The sequence below is a fragment of the Natator depressus genome, chromosome 7 (genome assembly GCF_965152275.1).
Source record: "Natator depressus isolate rNatDep1 chromosome 7, rNatDep2.hap1, whole genome shotgun sequence".
NCBI classification, from domain to species: Eukaryota; Metazoa; Chordata; order Testudines; family Cheloniidae; genus Natator; species Natator depressus.
This window is the reverse complement of record NC_134240.1, coordinates 42,823,751-42,844,563: the sequence shown is the minus strand read 5'-3', so window position 1 is coordinate 42,844,563 and position 20,813 is coordinate 42,823,751. Positions and strand designations below refer to the sequence as shown.

General features: G+C 37.3%; 1 protein-coding gene across 9 annotated transcripts in view; it reads right to left on the bottom strand.

Annotated features, from left to right (window-relative positions):
• Positions 1-20,813, bottom strand: part of PBRM1 (polybromo 1) — an 87,587-nt gene that overhangs the window by 4,779 nt on the left and 61,995 nt on the right. For 4 of the 9 annotated variants that reach the window (XM_074958239.1, XM_074958240.1, XM_074958242.1 and 1 more), the window contains 9 exons: positions 19,248-19,393; positions 18,621-18,778; positions 17,284-17,467; positions 16,299-16,509; positions 12,345-12,546; positions 8,328-8,492; positions 4,394-4,549; positions 1,568-1,638; positions 75-291 (listed from right to left, as the gene is read on the bottom strand). In XM_074958239.1, coding sequence (XP_074814340.1) covers positions 75-291; positions 1,568-1,638; positions 4,394-4,549; positions 8,328-8,492; positions 12,345-12,546; positions 16,299-16,509; positions 17,284-17,467; positions 18,621-18,778; positions 19,248-19,393 — 1,510 coding nt within the window. The remainder of the gene's footprint in view (positions 1-74; positions 292-1,567; positions 1,639-4,393; positions 4,550-8,327; positions 8,493-12,344; positions 12,547-16,298; positions 16,510-17,283; positions 17,468-18,620; positions 18,779-19,247; positions 19,394-20,813) is intronic. The other 5 variants (XM_074958246.1, XM_074958248.1, XM_074958247.1 and 2 more) reach the window with 3 other exon arrangements.

Genomic DNA, 20,813 nt, shown 5'->3' with positions numbered 1-20,813 from the left:
GTATAAATATAGATTCAAAATAATAAAAAATGTATTCTATCTCCCAATGTCTTACTTTAGTGTAGAAGCCTTACCTGAAAGGGTCTGGTCCCACTTGCTAATACTATTTGATTCAGCACTAAGCCCCTCAATATATTTCAGGTAGGCCTCAGAATGAAGAAGCCGCTGTGTCTTTGGTGGAGGGGAGACAAACATTGGAGTTGTGGGCTGCTGTATAACCTGCTGACTTGCTTGGCTTTGACCAGGGTATGGAGGTGGTGCCTGCTGGCCAGGTGGCCCAAGCATTCCCATCTGAAATGACAAATGATAGAAGAGTGAGCAGTTTTTTTTATTCAGCTGCACAGATCTCCATGTAAAAACGTAACCAGGTAAAAGGCAGTGTGATGACTTTCCTGTTTTAACCCCATACCTATCAAAGGGTGGCGTTTCTATGGTTTCCAAAGAATGCCAAGAAATACTGAGATAAACACGTGTCCCCCACAAGACATGCAAAAGGCTAGTCTCTTAATTCAGCATCAGAATGAATACCAGTTGAGATTTAGGCCCGGGCAATTCAATGTATAAAATAGAAAAAGATTTTCAGGTGAAACCTCCACAAAACAGGGCTCCCTGTTTTTTCAATGAGATGCACAGGTACAGGGACTGTCAGAGTTAGGCAATTTCTAGTATTTGTTTTCTTAAACTAGATGGTAAGCTTAGGAGTAGGAACTATATCCTTATGTAGCTGTACCACACAATGGGGCCCCAATCCTGTTTGGGGACTCTGAGCACTTCCATAATATAAACAACAATCATCATCATGCAAGAATCACTAGTGCACATAAGAAAATCCTGGTTCATGATTGGTTAAAATCCATATGACAGTAAGTTTTCATTATTTATCTCCTTAAAAGGTCAACAATACTGAGTTCTGGAACAATTTTGATCAGGTTGCATATGCACTTTACTACCTTCTGACTGGCTCACAGATTAAATATAATTCTAGAAGTCCAAAATCATTTCCCCTCTAAAACGTTAGATTTAGTCTAGTGAATTGGATGCCCAATGAACAATTGGCTTATACTAATCAATGAGAAGGATCATTTGATCATCAATAGAATCTGACCTGACTGTTGAAGAACCAGATAGTGTCTATTGGTTTTATGAGTTTTTGAAGAAATAAAGAGGTGCAGCCTGTTTATTGATGTTTAGAATCAGAGCAAGAAATCTTCTCACAAACAAATAGGAAAAATATAGGTTATCAGCAATTACACAGTGCACAGAAATGACTCACATCAATTAGGACAGGAAAAAAAGAATACTGTCTCATTTAAATTGCAGAGGGCACTTTGTTAGGTACAATTTAATTAACCAAATTAGAATCTGGCCAAGAAACACAAATACTCTTCCTATGGGATCTTCAATGACCAAAAGTGGTCAGAAATGCCCTGATTTTACATCTGATTTGAAAGACAAACTGCATCATAGCACTCACTACTAGCACACTGTGGAGACATTAGTTCAATATTAACTCAGAGAATATAATGGAATATGACTTAACATTTCAGAAAGAATGTAAATTACTTACCGGCTGTCCAAAGGGACTTCCTCCTGGTGCCGGAGTGCCTACCATGGAAGACACACTTTGGCCTATAACACCTACATTTTAAAATATAAACAAAATTAGTTTTATTTCATTTCAGTAACCAATGCCATTTTGTCTTTTATAAAGATCTGGCATCATTATCTAACTGATCATCATATCTTTACTATTGAAATTAATTTTATTCACCATAACGATACAACACTGCTTGTAATAGAAAGTTTCTAGATTTAAAAAAGGCATGATACTGAGATGCAGCCTGCTCAGTTTAAAACTCTCTTTCCCCAACCCCCACCCTTTTTTTTGGTAGTAATTAAAAAAGAGATTCTATTCTTTTCTGGTTTCCATTTTGCCAGTTGCACAGTTATTGTCTGACTAAATCTCACCATTCAAACTATACACCTCTCTTATTTGAAAGTAACCATCCCATCCTTCTTTTAATAATTAAAAAATTATATATATTTATATATAGAGAGATTTGTTCCATCCAGTGTCATCCAACATTTCCCCTACATTCAACATTATAAAATGTATTCAAGCAGCAGCAAAACCATGCAATTCCTTTTTTTAAAAAATGCTACTGTATTATATTAGTCTTCTAATAAGAAAAGCAATTTGTGATAAACATTGAAGTGATAAGATTAGTTCACATAGTCTTAAGAGTAAAACAGATTAACATTATCCACTTATTTTTTAACTTTGGAAATTACATATGATAAAGCATTTCCAATTATTTGGATAAATATTTTACACGTTTTCCCTATTACATGAAGTGCAGCAGGGAACAGACCAGGTAAGTCACACTCAAAGATGAATTTACAAACCTAATTGAGAGCTCTCTGGTTCGTGACATTTTAAATGAAGATGACTGGGCCTGAACAGATTAATGAAAGTTGCTCTTGATGCTGTTCTTTCTATTTGTGTCGATGCTTCATCTTGTCATAATCAAATATAATTAATTTTCAAATTGAAAATGTATGCATACCAGATGTAATCTGCATGCAGTGTTCTACATCGGTGACTGAAGTTGATTTTAAAAGATGTGCCACTGCAATTTTTCATTGGCATTTATTCTTAAGCATAAATTGAGCTAATTTTAAAAAACTCACAACATCCCTGTATTTCAAAGGTACAAAAATACAGTAACAGGTAAGAATTCTTCTAATGTAAATAGTGTGATATGTCAGGAATTTTTGGGGGTTGGGATGGAAGAAACTTCTCTTCCAGCACCTGAGAATGGTCCCTCCCTCACTCTACACTGTTCCAGATGAGATTCTGGGGATCCTTCGGTCCAAGGTCTATTATTTCTTCCTTGAATCTCTATCCCCTCAGTTCTAAAATGCTGAACCTATAATGCTCATTTCTCCAGTTGTGATAATGAATAACTGACCTCTTAAAGGTACACACCAACCTGGCACAGTGTGGCATCCTCTAAACCTTTATACTACTACCATCCTGCTCTTAAATTTCACCGACTTGATGAGCAGGAGATGCAGCTGCATCTTGCAGTCTATCAACAAGCTACAATACTAAACCCATTAATGTTATGAAGTTAATGTGAATCTTGCACACCAGTTTAGGATGCAGCTTGCATACCTAATACTGACCGAGGTTTTTTTTTTTTTTAAAAACCACTTACATTCAGATACATAACCATGTTAATAGGACTTCAGGTAAACATCTACTGTAGTTGCAAATGGAAACTAAAAGGCAAACAAAATACCACTTTCTGTTTATAGATTAACAGCTTAACTACTGAATGTGTGCAACATTTTAAATGGCAGCATTGGAGTGTGCTGCGGGGGGCAAAAGGGGGAAAGAAGCAGTAGTAAAGAGTATAAAAGAGGGTAGTGACCTGCAGTCCCAGAACAGGAATGAGACAATAGTACTATCTATACATTGCATTTCCCCCGCTTTCCTAAAATATAACCATTCATCTTTTGCTCTGCTCAGAAATTTAAATTTTAAACGTGAAAATAAAGACAAATGGGGAAAAATGCTGTTCTTTGTCAATGAAGATTTTGACTGTGATTGATTTACTTCACCAACACATACTTCAAATAAACCTTCTTATCAGGTCTGGGACATAAATTGTTGAATCACTAGCACTGAAGGCTATTGTATACTAACTTGTAAGATTGCAAACAATTTTATAATTAGCCCTATGACTGGACATTTTATAGATTGCAAAGTAAGGGTGAGGATTGCCTTCAACTTTTGTATTTGGAGAATAAACAACAATGACAATTTCTAATCTTATCATATGTATATGTCATTGATTATCTGACCTACTGCTAATACACAGAGATATTTAGTCAGTTGTGTGAATTTAAACTGACTTTGAATATAATTTTTTAAAAACCAACAATGCACAGATGGAAAGGATTTCCACCAGACACTGGCAACAAGAAATCCCACCTATGAATCTAGTAAAAAATTATTGTACATTCTATTGAAATACAAGGATAAGAACTAAGCCGCTTTCAGGGTTTGAAGCTACTGATAAACTAATGCCCAAATAACGTGATTTTGACTAGTCATATTTCACCAGGTAAATCTTTTGTTGCTTGTTCACTATATAAGTTGTTCTGCCAACATTTATTAACATTCCATTAAGCTCAATGGACAATTGGGATATACCTGGTATATTCAGCAGCATGGCACATATGTTACAGTTAGACATACCTGGAACATTCAGCAACAGTCAAGCAGTTAAGCTACAAACAAACAAGTTTCAGATAACTTCTGTAACAACTGGTTAAACTGTGAGAACATGAAAATGAAATAATGAGTGAATGTGGACATTCTTACCCGGTGGTGGGATGCCTGGGATGCCTGGCATACCTGGCGGAAGTTGGTGGGGTGGGGGCACCCCAGGGTGAAGTGGCTGCATGCTGCCCATGCTAACAATGCCATCAACTGGGCCCTGCAAAGGTGGCAGCACTGGCGGATAGCCACCTATCATGCCTTGAAGGACACAACAAATTTCAAACATGCATCAATAACATGCAATATGATCTAAATAATAAGACATGCACTACCCACAAATAAGCACCTTTAGTACAGCAGGACAATACTACAATTAGTATCTTGCAAGAACGAACAAAAAATAAAATAAAAGTTATAAATATGAAATGCTATACTTTGGATGAATTAGTATTTAGTGTATTTGTAATGTTCTTCATGGGGCAAAAAATGCTCAATGTTCAAATACATGTTAACACAAGGAATACATTCAGCCACAATTAAATGTTTCTAATGTGAACAGTTTTAATATAGCATTAAGTTCTGTCACTCATATTCGAACTAACAGCAAAACACTCAGGACATCAATTTTTGCACATCCATAGTTTGCGGGATAGCTCTGTGGCCAAACCTAATTGCAAGATATAAAATTCTCTAAGCATTTTTCTGTGCTATGCATGCAGAATTCTTCTATCAACATTATTTATAATGCATACTCTTTAACTCAATGTAGTGGCGTGTTTTGTTTTTTGTTTTTAATTACCTTCTATACAACCTGAGCAAATGTTTAAGTAGAAGTTAAAAATCTGATCACTCTGGATGTGCTGGGACATATCAACCTTCATCCTATGCAACCCCACTGAAGTCAGCTGATTTACATGGTGCATAAAAATCAAGGCAGAATTTGACCTCTGATGCTTCATAAGCCTCATAATAAAGAAAAAGATACAATGAAGAATATACGGGACCACCTGCTAACAATCTCAATCTCTTGGGAGTGAGGAAGACCCAAGTACGGTACTGTCAGTAAGCAAACCTGAAAGGCCATGTGAAAGGTCTGTATTGTGTTTATTAAGCCCTAGATTTTTAACTTGCTGTTTCCAGTCCCTTGCAGTTTGTTAATTTTGCATGGTATGTTGTCAGAGAGCTAAGGAAAGGTGTTCGTAATACTATGAAAAGATAACTGAGGATAGGAGAAGGTTCTAAAGAACAGGAGATAAGATTAAATATGCAAAATATTGGAGAATCTACAGTGCATGCTGAGAAAGCACCTCCAGAGTCTCCATTACACTGACAATGAACAACCCATATAAAACATAAAACTTTAAGAATGCAGAGTTTTCTGGATTAAGACCAACTGATAACTCTCAATAGCTCTGATTGACCACGCTCTCTTTAATAGAACTACTGGGTGTTCAGGAGCAAAGGGTATCTGTAGCTGAAAAATAACTAGCAGCTTGCTCAGAAAACATTGTGACGGATCGGAGGAACGTCAACTTTTTTTCATGTTTCAAGTTAAGCCATCAATCAAGAAATAACAGTTTGGTCCCACTCACATAATAAGTTTCTTTAGGTGAACAAGAAATTTAGCTCAACATTTAAATTGTAAATTCAAATATTTTTAAACTTGTCTCTATGAATTTGTCAATATATTTCAATGCAAATTTTTATTTTTAAAAATTAAAATCACAGACAAAAATATCGATATAGTAAGTGGTCCCAAAGTAGCTAAAAAGTTCTACTACACCAGCTTGCAGTAAGATCTTCAAGTCAGTCACTTGAATCTTTTAAAAACTTTCCTTTCAATTACAGAAGTTTATTTGTACATATACTGCATGACTTCAATGGAATACTTACTCAATAGCTGATTGACTTAATATACTGTAGTGAAATCTGCATTAAGGATAGGTTCCAGTAGCCCAACTCATGGTTTATGTGACTGCTTCTAATATCTCAATGTGCAATTTCCACTGCAGTTTTGGTTAGTAAAAATAAATCTAATAGGTAACCTGCTTTTTTTTTTTGCTCCTTGGATAGCTGTTTACATCTTCTGAACTGTACCTTCCCCCATTTTCCATATAAGCCACAGTTATTTACACAAGCTCTTGTATATATAATTGTACATGTGACTAGAGATTTGTTTCCTAAATGTGTATCTTAGAAAGTGCTAGAATTTCTCAGCCTCAGATGCTCTACAGAAGCCCTGTAACTAGTCCCACAGGGTTATTTCATACAGATGAAAGTAACAGAACTGAATATATGCAGTCCTTAATTTTTCTATCACCTCATCACTGGCTGAAAGGTTGAGGAAGAAATAAGTGAAATCTCAATTTATTTATTTAGACATTTTCAAATAAAAGACTCCTGGAGACTGGGAAGCGGATGACTTCATTATCAGTTGTAAGGAAAATATTTGGAAGTATTTTGCATGATATAGTGAAGACACACTTTGGAAATTCATTTCTATCAGTCTGAATTATGAGAGGATGGTCTTTGTGTTTGAAGAACTCACCACAAGAGATAAAGTAAACAGTGAATATTATGTGCAGAACTTAGATTTGTCACAAAGCATTTGTAAAGGTTTCACAAAGGGGATTACTAGCTATGAAAAAAAAAGACTCCCTGAAAAAATGCAAAATTGATGGTTAGTATAAAGACACAAGAGGCTGAAATTTGTAGCTTTTCTTGCTTATATAAGATATTCTCCAGGTAAAATAAAGGTGGCAGTGGGGAACTCTTGTTTATAACATATGCAAATGATTTAGATGAGAATATCAAAATGTAAGACAGCAAAATCTGCTTAAGGTATAACAACTAAACATAAAAAATGAACAACCAGATTCAGAGAATTTCAGAGAACCACCTGAATTTATTAACAGGACTGGGATACTAGCAGAAACATGCAATTTAGTGTAAACAAATGCTTTGCAGTCTGGATATCATAAGCCAAATAAGAAACATGTATTTAATTGAACATCCATGCAACCTATTGACCAGAGAGGAATTTAGAGGTCATAACAGAAAATAAAACTACAAGCTGTCAGCTTAAAGTATGGCTGCAGCCTAAAAAACAAAACTGAGAACAAACGAAGTAACTCAAATGCATTAAGGGAGAGATAAAATATACTTTAATTGTATGTACAAAGCACTATTTTTAGAACTTGACTAAACTAATGTGATCTTTTTAATTAATCTGTGACAGAATTAGATATTGGAGAAGGAAAAGACCTAATACATACCCCTGCCAATGAAGCATAGGTTCCCTTAATATATTCTCCAGGGCTTTGCTCAGCCTTATGACCTAATCCTGGAAACATTTAATACTGGCATAGTCCTACTCAATTCAGTTGGAATACGACTGCTAATCACAATACCAAATAGTACAGATTTGTGGAAAAAGCCCTCAAAGTGCAGTTCTATTCTGTGAAGTGACTTGGTAAAAACGGCAATGTGGGATTTCATATTTATTGTCTCAATTATCCGAGATCAAGCCTTTTCTGTTTACAAGCAAAATCATCTTTTTAGCTGCCAAATCTGCAAACTCATCCTAGAATCTGAAAGTCAGGCTGGATTCTTCAGTCTCACATGTCACCAACAATAAAAGATTTCAAATGGAACCTACTTAACACTTCCATTGATGATGCATGCACTAGAAGAAATCCAGCTCACTTCCCTTTGCAGTACTACCAGGAGTAAACATTTCCTTTAATAAGCAGAGTGAACACAGATGACGGAATACAAACAGGGAGCAGCTCTACTGAGTAAGGAGGAACCTATTTTACAGCCTTTTCCAGAAGAATATTAATGACTAGAAAGCGTAATGGGGGGGGGGGGGAAATCAGGATAATTTCAAGTTTAAGTATATTTATTATGAAGAAAGGCTGAAGAGGTGGAGCTTTTTCTTCAGTAGGAATAAAGTGACCCAAGAGAAGTGTTCAGAGTTATGAAGGGGTTTGATAAAGTGGATGAGGAAAAAATGGTCATAGCTCCTACTTTTTACCTGCAACAGGTGTCAACTGCTGATTGAGCATTCCCATTGGTGTTGGTGGCGGCACCACCCCCATAAGAGCCCCGACAGGAGTGCCTGCCCGGGGGGAGGAATTCTGCTGCTGTTGCTGTGCTGCTCGCTCTCTCTCCTGCTGCTCAGCAACTTTAGCTGCCCGCTCTGTAAAAGTATTTTAGATTTTCAGTTCTGTTTTGTAACCCAGAATTTCAAAATATTATCTGTTCATTAAAGAGGACTATTAAAACACTGGCATAGTTTAGTCTAATATAAAATAGAACAGATTATTCTACTCATACAGCATATAATTTGATTTCATTTGGCTCCAGCTAAAACTTTTAGAGAACCTATCATGAAAAATATTCCATCAATTTTTAAAAATGTGAAGTTTTATTTGATTAAAAAGTTAATTTTAAAAAGTCAAAGAACAGATTTGATCATAACACCAGTGTTACCAACATGATAGCAGCAGTCCAGCACTAGGCCCGGTCCACACTAGGAAAACTGGGCAAAACTTTCCTACTTTTCATACTATTGGCTGAGCAATGTTGGGAGCTCTCGCGTAGATGTGCCACCAGCTGCTGCTGGCATTTTGAGCGCTTTGTCCGTTAGATTTGCCCCAAGCAAGATAAGGTCATAAGAGTGTTTCAAATACAAGCGGCAATCAGTGACTCATCTGCACCAGGGCTCCCCATGTCCACACTACTGGTGGAGCCAAAACAGTGGTAGCAAAATTCTTGCAAGATTTCCCTAGTGTAGATAGGTCCTTAGTGTTTTAGAACATAACAAGCAGCAGATGGATTGACCAAAAATACTTCCTCTGCCTCTCCCTCTGACTTCTCCCTTTCCCCATCACAGTTCCCTTACAGCCATTTCCTTTTTAGCTACAGATGTCTGACTCAAATTGTGCTTCTCTGTAGAAACATGTGTGTCCTTCGTATTGTGAATCTGTTTGGTACCTAGATCGAGTTTCTCACTGCTACTATAAGAATAAAAGCTTGACTGTACAGGAATCTGATGAGAAGACAGTTTTACGTGGAAAAAAGGGGTATTCCAAATGCCCATGCAAGGTGCTTTTTGGGCAGGCAAGTTACTGATTTGTTTTCTCTGAATATTATATCCTACTGAAGCAATGAGAAGCAACAAAGAATAAATGAATGCAGCATAAACCTCTGTTAATTTTAACAGAACTGAATGGCGGGGCTAAAAGTTTTCTTGAAGTTGGTGAAAGATGAAAATTGTTACTAAAAACAGCAATAAAGTGTCAAATGAAGCTAAGAAGTTCAGCAACAGGATTAAATTATATATGCTACTAAAACACCAGCTTTTACCAGTACAGAAGGTCCAAAAGCCTTTATCATACAACTGTGTTTCATGGGTAACTTGTTTGTGCAACCTCTAGAAGTATATAAATACACTGAAAGACCAGTTCCATTTCTTCTAGGCATTTCCTTCCGTGTTTTCACCAATCATCTCAGGAAGGGATGACGACGCATAGGAACTCCTAAATTTATTACTGGCAACACGTATATGATTGAGAACAGAGAACACAAGCCATTTAAGGGGAGATGCCGAAGTAGAGAAGTGGACACTCCTCTTCAGAGTGATTAAAGAATTTGGAGAAAAGGCAGATCCAGCTGTTCATACTCTCCTTTAGTTTTGGCCAGTTAAAAAATGATCAGATAGAAGAAGCCCCTTAGACACTCTGCTGAATTACCGTTAAATTTTCTATTTGACCATAATGCTAGTAACTTCAACTTTGGAACGCTGAGTCTTGAAACAGGACTGTGACCCACCCAGTACGGGGCAATGCTACGTAAAATCTGTCTACTGATGTCACAACTGGCACAGATCTAACAGAAGAAACTTACAATTTACAATATTGTCACAGCAGTGCAATAATGGTGCACAGACTTAGAAAAATTCAGCTGGGATTCACTATAAAGTTCAGTGACTCCAATCCCAAATCCTTCAGACCAGCGTTTGAAACACAATTTATAAAGCAGGAAGATGCCCCTCGCTTGAACTTCACTTTTCCTTACAATGAGTCTTTGCCTCATTCATAGTGCATATGTACAAAATTCTTTGCAGTGCAGCTAAGTTAGCCATGCAGACTTGTGCAATGAGTCTACTTGTGCTTAAATATTGCTAAAAATTGTACAATTTATACCCCACATGTGCAAGGTTCCATTTTCAATGGGTCAAACTCAGCTAAATCCAAACTAATTTTCACCATAACGCTGAAAGACACTTCTGAGGTGTAAAAATCACACCAAATTTTAGCTTTCTTTCCTCTATTGCAGTGTCCACACTAGCACTTGCATGAATTTTGTGTGTTTTCATAATGGAAGGAATGTATTTTCTCCCACCCACACATACTCTAAGCAAATCAGGTCAGATGTTGTGAGCTCCCCCTCAAGAAAATAAAAAAATCTAACTTTGGGTAGGGACCAAGTCTGGCAAAGTTCAAGTTTAAACTGAAAGCTCTGGAAAGTTGTAAGCAAGCAAAATAAGGCGATTAAAATGGAACTACTTACACAACCTTAACTATAGTGGGCATTGCTGCTACCGCTGTATTACAGTTGTGTACTCTCCTGGAAAAGCAAATAATCTAGCTTCTCTAATTAGAATGTTTTAAACATGCTAACCATCATACTGTTCTTGAGAGGAAGGACATAAGAAGGGACCTGACATTTCTCTCCTATAAGGTGCCATGCAGACCTATGGTGATGTATAAACAAACTGCAGCCTAGGAAAAATGTCATACTGTATGGTACATTCATGATGGAACAGCATTACTATTTCCTTTATGGAGTTTTCAACAGATAACCCTCAAATGACTACATGGAGCCTCATTACGCTCTACCCCTGCAAAGAGATGCTATGGAAAATCCACGGGTGGAGAGGGAGAAGTGATGTCATGCAAATTTTTAGTCTGAAAACCAAACCTGCTTTTGAGTTATGAGCATGCCAACAAAACACTAAGAAAAAGCAAACTTATAACTTAACTTTTTTAAAGTAATATTTGTTCTAAAGCCAAAACCTTATATGCTAATTTCCTGCACTAAGTAATTTATTATAACAGTAATGCTATATACTTCTATAATTTGTGCTTTATAATGGAAATGCTGACACATTCTTAACTACAGCAGCAATAGTGAATACCAACAGAAGAGATTTAAATGATGGTTTATCTGTACTCAGGCAGGGATCTCTTGAAGAGTGTCAACTGTGATTTGAGTTTGATTAAAAAGTTCCAAGACCACTGATGAATATCAGGTAAGAAAAATAAAAAAGTCTTATGGAGTTCTTTTCTGCCTGGACTCTTTGGTCTATAGAATATTCTAGGATTCATTTAGGGAATAGGCTATTTCAACAAAATCAGTTACAACTCTTGGACAATGCTAAGGTTCAAAAGATTATATTCCCAGCATTGTAACGGATTAGGTATCCTGAATTTTTATTTTATTATTTTTGTCCTACTTTATTTTAGCCCAATTTTAATTAAGCAAAAGACTTCTTTTTCCATTATGTTTCATGCCTTCTTACCTGCTTCCCATGCTTTGAACAGCCCCACTCTCCTTTTCCACAGAACTCTCTTGCTTGCCTTCCTCCAATCCTCTTTAAATCATCACCTCCTCAAATGACTACTGAGTAGGTTTCCCTCCCAACTTCCACCCCAGCAATGTTATCTCCATACCCATCCACTTCTGAGTTGTTTCCTTGTTTTGTGTGTCTCTGTGTTCAATCAAAAATACTTTGTGGCAGAGACACACTCTTGTACTTCTAAAGTACAGGGTTCATATGCTGCACTATATAATTAAATTATACTAAGATATTTTCTATTTCATTCCTACAGTTCATTACCATGAACATTTATTTAAACCTTTCCACATACGAAGCTACAAACAAGACATTCTTCCTTAATAGTTAAACTTATCTGAATGAAATTACTGCATCTCTATAGAAAGGAAAAAAGCAGACCGAATATATGTTACTTTAGTTTTCATTTACCTTCATATTCTGCTTTCTTGGTTGCTTCCAAGTTTCTCCATTCAGTTCCTACAAGCCTGCTGAGCTCTCCAAAGGAGTAGTCTGGGTGCTGAGCTTTAATCACAGCTCTCATCTCACTGCTAAATAGGATATACCCACTCATGTTGATCTTCCTTTTTGATCCCTCCTTCTTCGTGCTGCCCTTGGCAGACTTTGGAGTGGACTGTAAGAAAAATGGGTTATGACCACAAATATACAATGGAATCGTCACAAGATACAAAAGCCTTTAAAAACTGTTAAAGCATCAAAATTTCCTGTGCTTCAGTAGTATTTATTAAACAGCTGCCTTCCTTGCAGCCCTCAAAGAGATGTCAGGTCTCAAACTCACAGCTCACTTTATAAAACTATACAATTGCATGAGGCATGGGGGGGGGGGGGGGAGTTTCACTGGTTTTTAACTTTTCCATACATAATGCTGACCTCACAACTGAAATTTGGGAATATTCTGATTGAGAGAACAAATACCATTCCAAGCTGAGCAAAAGGACTTTCAAGATGAGTGGTTTTCAACCTGTCATCCACGGACCCATGGGGGTCCACTGACTATGTCTAAGATTTCTAAAGGGGTCTGCACCTCCATTAAAAAAATTTTAGCGGTCCTCAAATGAAAAAAGGTTGAAAACCACTGTTCTAGACCAAGAAAGCTTAACAAAATATGGGCCGTGACTCAGCAAACTGATTAAAGAAGCCAAAAAGGTAAGGTAAGGTAAGATAATAAGTGTAATTTCATTATATCTCAAACCCCATTCTATAAATATGATTTGAGTAAATACATTGTATTTATGGTTATGGGTCTTACTAAAATTATTTCTACCTTTAATCCTTGGCTTTCCCAACTCCATCTCTCTCTGAACACTCTTTCCTTGTCTTGTTTGGTAGATCTTCCTCCTTTCCTTTCGTAGTCTCCTTTGCCCCCTTTCCTTTCCTCCCTCTACACTGTATCACTGGATGATCTTCTCCACTCACACAACTTAGACAATTGTCTTTGGATATGTCTGCACAGCAGCTGGGAGTATGCTTCCCAGAGTGGGTAGACAGACACGGCTAGCTCTACCATAGCTAGCAAGCTAAAAACAGCAATGCAACCATGGTGACATGGGCAGCAGTTCAGGCTAGCTGCTCAAGTAAAAGTCTGCCTGACCCCCTAGATACATGCTTTGGAAGCTAGCTCAAGTCACCGCCTGTGCTACTATGGACACACTGCTATTTTTAGTGCACTACCTAGAGCAGAACTACCACGTCTGTCTACCCGGCTCCCAGATGCAATATAGACATACCCTTTATGTTGATGACTAGCAAATCTGTCATTCTTCTGATCCTTCGTTCAGTCCTACATCTGGTTCCCTCTTTCTGGCATGTCATTCCGACCTCTCCTTGTGCATGTCCAGCCATCAGAACAAACTCGTATGGCAAACTCTGTGCTATAAGTACACCCCCGCAAATCCTTCCTTCTTCCCAAATTTTCTGTCACTCAACAGCACCCATCCACCCACCCAGTCACTAAGGCCCATAACATGGGGATCATCTTTTACTCAGTTCTCTATCTAGGCCACATCTAGATTTTCTAGTTCCAATGTCATTTTTCAGCTTTTTCTCCCTATTCTATGCTCAACTGACAACCATTATAATTTGCATCATTTATGTTTGCTAATAATGGAAAGGTTCCATGTTTTGTTTGATTTATTAAAATTTGTTGTTGTGTGGGTCTAGTTCTTTGTTGTTAATTTCATAAAGCCACATTTTCACTGAGACTGTGACAATAGCACCCACTTGTAATCTGTCGAGCACTTCCAAAACCAGCGTCAGTAGATTTGATAAATTTACTGCTTTTCTCTAGAGACCTCTGCTATATAAAATGCTTTCTAAGTTTTATCGAAGTCCTTTCATGCACAATTCCACACGCTTAGGGCACCGGGATGGAAAAAACCCCAGACACAATCTTCCTGAAAGTGCTAAATAGTGTAACATTGGAAGCTGGGATGTCAATTCTTTTTCAATCCATCAATTATGAAGTTGACGTTGGCTGTGGAGGAATTTCTTTGCGCACTTTGGCACTGTGTTACGTGTTACTTCTTTTTTAGCAACGTCTAAGTAGTATGCTGAAAACTAACTTGAACACAATATTTTGCAGGTTTCTTTTCAGACAGACTCAAGAGCACTAAGTACTTTCTGGGAGTTCATAATTAGGTTATTTCTCGTGTTCATCCAACCATCATGTATTTATGTTAACACTGATTCTTTTCAGTTTCCCTTCAATCTTCCTCTGTTTCTTCACTTGCAACACCTAATAGTGGACCTGTGAGTTTAAATCTGTCTAGAAGTAAAAAACATGAAGGATGAAGAACTTCTTTCATTTCTTTAAACTGCTCATTTGTGCTACACTGAAGGCAAGGTTAGGTTGCAACTTTCTTATCAAGCTCAATGTCTTTTCCTTTCGTTAGTTTTTAATGGCATAAGCACCAGTTAATTTTTGCTGTTTTTCCAGACTGTTTCTTTTATTTAAATCCCGTCATGGAGTTATATTAGAAGGGAATTAGCTAAATGTGAAGACACAGGTGGGGATGGGATGAGAGGGGATTGAAGAGCATGAAAGACGGGGAAGGAAGGATTGCAGCAACAGCAGATCAGCACAAGGGAGAGCATGATCAGAGTCAAAAGTGCAAAAAGCACTCTGACGACATCATCCATGTCCATTGGTCCCTGATTGTGCTGCTTTTGGCAGTGGTCATGCTCCTGATAATGTTCACATTTTAATTTAGAAAAACAATCTTTTTCCATTACTTTAGTCTACTTAATTACCAGTTTCCTATCACTTCATTCACCCATATACTGATGAATGGTAACCACCAAATACATATATTTTTGCAGTATTGATCAGCAGCTTTCACATTTAAAAGTATTAAAATGAGAAAACCACCTAGTGAGTTCAACATTGTGAAGACTGAAAAGTAAGTTGAGCTAAACAACTTCATACAGAAAGAATACATCAGATGTCCTACCCACCTTCCAGAAGTTTAGGTTCAAGCAAGCCACGCTGGAATTCACAATTTTACCCACTCCTTATTCCAACATTCAGTGACAGTTGATTCCATCTATTACCCACATACCTTTCTCCACTCACCAAAGACTCTGCTCATTCCTTTTCCCATTTATCAGGTTTTTAGATAGAAAACAATAAAGGTATAGAACTAACAGGAATAATAAGAGAAATGAAGTTCTCACCATATTCCTTTCAATACTTTAGAATAAAGTCTTAATTCACAGATTGAAATTAGTGTCTAATAACCCATGAGTTCACAAGTGACTAGTAATTTTCAGTGCCCAAAGAGGCTTATTTTTCAGAGGATGCATGCTCAGTGTTTTCTAAAAGGGTATCAAGCTGAGCACCCAAATATCACAAGTCACTTTTGAAAATTATGCTATACTTTTTGGTAAAAAAAGAAGCTTCAAATATCTATTAGGTTCACGTAAATTCAGAGTACCAGGAGTTCAGTCAATACACACACACAGACACACAGACACACACAAAAACCCACTAATCCATTTTAGTGGAGGGGTAGGTGGAGAGGGACATTTCTCCCATCCCACCACCATAATTCTGCTTGCTTCCTGCCATCAAGTTTTGTAGAATTCTTCATATGATAGTGAAAACTTGCTCTAATTATCTCCCCATTTGAACATATTCCTTAAAAATTACTTAATTGTGCGAAGACACTGCTGCAATGTGTACCATATTAGAATGTAGAAGTGTTCTGAAAAATTATTCCATGGGCTGTTAAGATTAAATATAAACCTCCTCGGTGGATATAATTACACTTTTGTTCTGTTTTCTTGTTAGGGTTCGGTTGGGGTGCGGAGTGGGATAGAGAATACTGACTGGTATACCATTCAACATTTTTTAAGAGGCATCTATACCTGTGGTGGAGTGTATGGCATTATATCCAGTTCACTAGTCAGTGGAGTCTGAAGCTGAGGCATAGAAGGTGCTTCAATGATTTCACCTTCTTCTTCTGCCATCTCTTCAATATCCTCATCACCCCCTTCCAATTCCGCAAATTTTGCTTCTAGCTGCTGAATCTTTTTCTCCAGTAATGGAGATGGCTCCTTCTGAGGGACTATGGGTTTTCTGAGGAAAAGAAAAAGAAAAAAAAAAATACATCCTCTGCATGACAGGTCACTCGTAAATCTTATTCTGAGGGTATGCCTGCACTGCAGCTGGGAGCATGTTTCCCAGCTTGGGTAGATAGACACATGCTAGCTCTGCTCAAGCTTGTATGCTAAAAGTAGCAGTGTAGATGGGGACAGCATGGGTAGCAGCCTGGGCAAGCTGCCTGAGTATGTAACCAGGGGGTCAGGTGGGTTTGTACTCAGACATGTGTTAGCTCTGCTTGAGCTAGTGCACTAAAAATAGCAGCGTACCCGGCGATAGCCCAGGTGGCAGCTTGGGCTAGCTATCTGAGCACAAACCCGCCTGACCCCCCTGGGTATGTCCTTGGGAGTCCAGCCCAAGCTGCCGCCCATGCTACCCCCAGCTACACTGCTCTTTTTAGCTGGCTAGCTCAAACAGAGCTGGTGTATGTCTGTCTACCCAAACTGGAAAACAAAATAAATGAATATTCCTTCTTGATAATAATGTCCATCAATTGGGAGGATAGTTAGGCCTCGCTCTGACATCTTTGCAGGCAAGGTCACACCATATTATTTTGTGTAGATCCCAGGAGGACTGGCCCTTTGAGAACATAACAGCTTTTACCAAAGCCTGGAGTGAAAATTATAGTTCAGTGGAGGAAAGCGAAATGTGAAGGTAGCAGCTGAGATTATTTTTAAATATTTGTGATCAGCCTGATGCAATTTTGAATAGTAAAATTGAAAAAATGTTTTTTTTCCAATAATATTTTACCTAAAGTAGTAAATTTCATCATCCACTACTTTTGCAGAGAGTGAAAATCTCTTAAGCCCTTTAAATTTTTTCATCTGTTTGTCACTTTCATTGTAGCGGCTCTCACAGAGTAGAACATCAGTTTCAGAGATCTCTGTTGGTCTACAAGACAGGAAGTCCTTGAATGACAACACAGCACATTTCCCTGCAAAAGTAAGAGAGAAGGGTAACGAACAGTAGTACCCTGTCGTCATAACTCTAACATGAAGTATTTCAAAAAAAGCTGGGAAATTCAATTTTCCACCCATCTCATACATCCTGAAGATTCATGGTGCTTTACTGTACTCAACGGAACACACTCACATTCACTGCACTTTGCTCATACTGAGTTAGATGATCTATCAGAGGAGGGCTCCACTCACACACACAGAACAGAAATCATTACAAAATAAAAAAGGATGGGAGAAATTGAAAACAAAACACTTGGTTAGAAGATAGCTGAGGTAAAAAATGTTTTGGTGGAATCCACCTAACACCGCCCCCTTCCCTCAAAATACAGTTTCTTAAAAAACTGTATTTTTAAAAGAACCAAATGTAGTAGAACCCCGTTTATCTGAGCCTCCATTACCTGGCTCTCCATATTAAATGAACCACTAGCCACCCACGGGGCTCCAGTCGGGGCGGACAGATGGAGACTGGGCAGCAGGGCTCTGGTTTATCCGGATTTTTGGTTATCTGATCTGGCCCCAGTCCCAATTAGATTGGATAATCAAGGTTCCACTGTATTTTTAGAAAGCCTAGAAATGAGCAATTAAATAGTCTAGAAAGTCCTATACTGTCACAAAATATTTCATCACTATCATTCAACTGCATTTAATATTGCATCCCAAACACTACAAAAAACATATCCAAAAAGTCAAAATAAATTACTAAGAGTTTAAAGATCCCATTTCTTAGCCAAGGCACCATTTCCAATTATCTCCTAGTATACCACAATGGTATCTAGGTGCTTTTTCAGATACATTAGACTGGAATAAAGAAGTCCCTGTGGGCTTCATAGTCTTCTGCTTCCTAGTTATAGGGGTTTTGTATTTTGTTTTTAAATAAATATAATTTGTGTTATGGTGTGAAAACATCAAAGAGAAGGATCTTTCAAAAAGCCCTAAAGATGAATAGTATGAAGCCCAAAAAAGTAACTTTGGTTAATTTATCCATTCTTTCTACACACACACACACACACACACACACGTACGTTGGGGGGAAACAGACCCACACACAGCTATAAGCTTAGACTAAAAAAAAAAAAGTACACAGGAAAAGAGAGTTAGCCAGTTACATTTAAAATTGTAAATAACTACCCAGAATGCAGGTCATTGGACAGGTCTCTTCTAGGTTACTCAAAAACACTTCCTTCTTGTAGAACATTTTAGTTGGCTCATGTTCAGTTTCTTCTGGGTGTATGAAGATTGGGCCAAAGAAATACGCAGCTCCATCCCGTACCCACATCTTCTCAATTCTAAAAAAGAAAACAAGCCTCTGATAAAGGAATAAAAGGAATTCCCTCCTATAGGAGCTAACTTCATACAGTAGATGGTTATGAAAGCTGTCATTAAAAAACGACTACAATAAGAGTCAAAAACTCTACTTTATATGCACTTAAAAATGAGAAAAATATAGTAATTATGTTGGCTAAGTAGCACTTTATTTCACTTATATAATTTATTACTGCTACTTAATTACTGTCACTTAAAGCTCCATTCTCAAGAGGCTTTAAAGCAGCACTGTGCTATCCAACAGTAGTCTGACACCTTCTCCTACATTAGGATAATTAAACTGTGACTGAGGATAGGCGAAAGAAAAATAATCAGCGTATCCACCATACTACTTTTTGGCCTCAAGCATTCTATAAAATCAATGGATTTTAGTTGTCTAATTATACTAACTTTATAGCTACAATTTATAAATAGAGAAGAAAATATATCTACCTGCCCACCCGAGGTCGCACTAAGCCATGTGATTTTATAAAGACACAATCCCCAACCTTAAGCCACATATCATTATAACGGAGCTGTTCAAAGTAATGGCAACCAGGTTCTCCATTTGACATTTCCACTGGAACATCTTCTTTCTCCTACATCAACATATATATATATATATATATTAAAAAGCTGGTGAAATTAGGAAAATTGATTACAAAAGGAAAAAGGTGCTGGAGTACGTTAAAAGGAAACAGGTTTTATTGAATCTTAATTTTATTGGAAATAAGTTAAAAAGTAGACACAAACATCCAAAAACGTAAGCCCTGAAATCTGAAAACTAAAAGGCCAAGCTTACTGGCTATGAAAGTGGTTAGGTTTGCAATTCCTAATAAACAGTTGTTGTTTTTCCGGATAATCAATTTGATGGTCCATTGGCACTTTGTTGGTTTATTGATATCAAAGTAATTAATTAGCTATCTTGGATGGTTAAAGCAAAACCACAATATTCCTCACTTGGTTTTAGTAAACACGATTACATGGTCGGGGCAACTAAATTAGGCATTTGGTCAAATTACTGTGAGTGAAGGCATTCACTGTTCATACCTTAAATATCACAATTACCACCATACTGCATATTTTTAAAAATGTCATGCCGTTTATCCTATTTAATTCCCACTCTTATATCCAAAACTCACATCATGTCCCACTGTATCCTCAAATCAAAAGGAGCCAAGGGTACTCGGCAGCTCACAGGAGACGCTCTACACATGGCGGGATCAGACCTTGTGAGTCTTCACATTCTTGATAAGATTATTCTTTTGTTTTATCATTTGATGAGATAAATCAGAACACACATCTCTAGCTTTTATTGGGGGAGGGATGTCTATTTGGGGTTGACAGTGATCAGCATGTTCCTTTTTTTGTTTTTAAATTGTGCGAGCGAGCACAGAGAATGTATAATAGGCTCACTCTGTAAATCTAAATATAAGAAATGAAAGACAAAACCTTTTTCTCAATATGTTAGCAAGAAAAATGTCCTTAGGAATGCCAAGTATCAGACTGTCAGATGATTTTAAACCATTAAAGTATCAACTATAAATAAACCATGTTTGACATATGATAAAATGTCACAGAGAAGCATATGATACCACTATGTAATGCTTACTATTCTCTTTCTATTTAATGAAGACTTGATACCTAAAAACTAAATATAAAGGATATCTGCAATACCAACTAGCAATCGGATGAGTTAAAAATAGATTTTTCTGTCTCACTGATTTGTCTAGTGTTAGGACAGACTAAAGTAGATGCAATTTTTTAAAATGTGGTTAAGAAAAAAAAAATTTCAGACACAATGAGAGAAACACAGATTAGTCCAGCACTTGAATACAGTATGTATTTGGAGGTAAATTTGAGAACTCCAAAATTCATAAAAAAAACCCATGTACATGACAGGTTTAAGAGCATAGGTGGCCAGTAGCTAACATTGTCAAGGCACAAACAGGGCTAACACGTATTTGAATCAAGGCTTCAATTATATGGAGTATGCATACACAAATTATATATGTAATT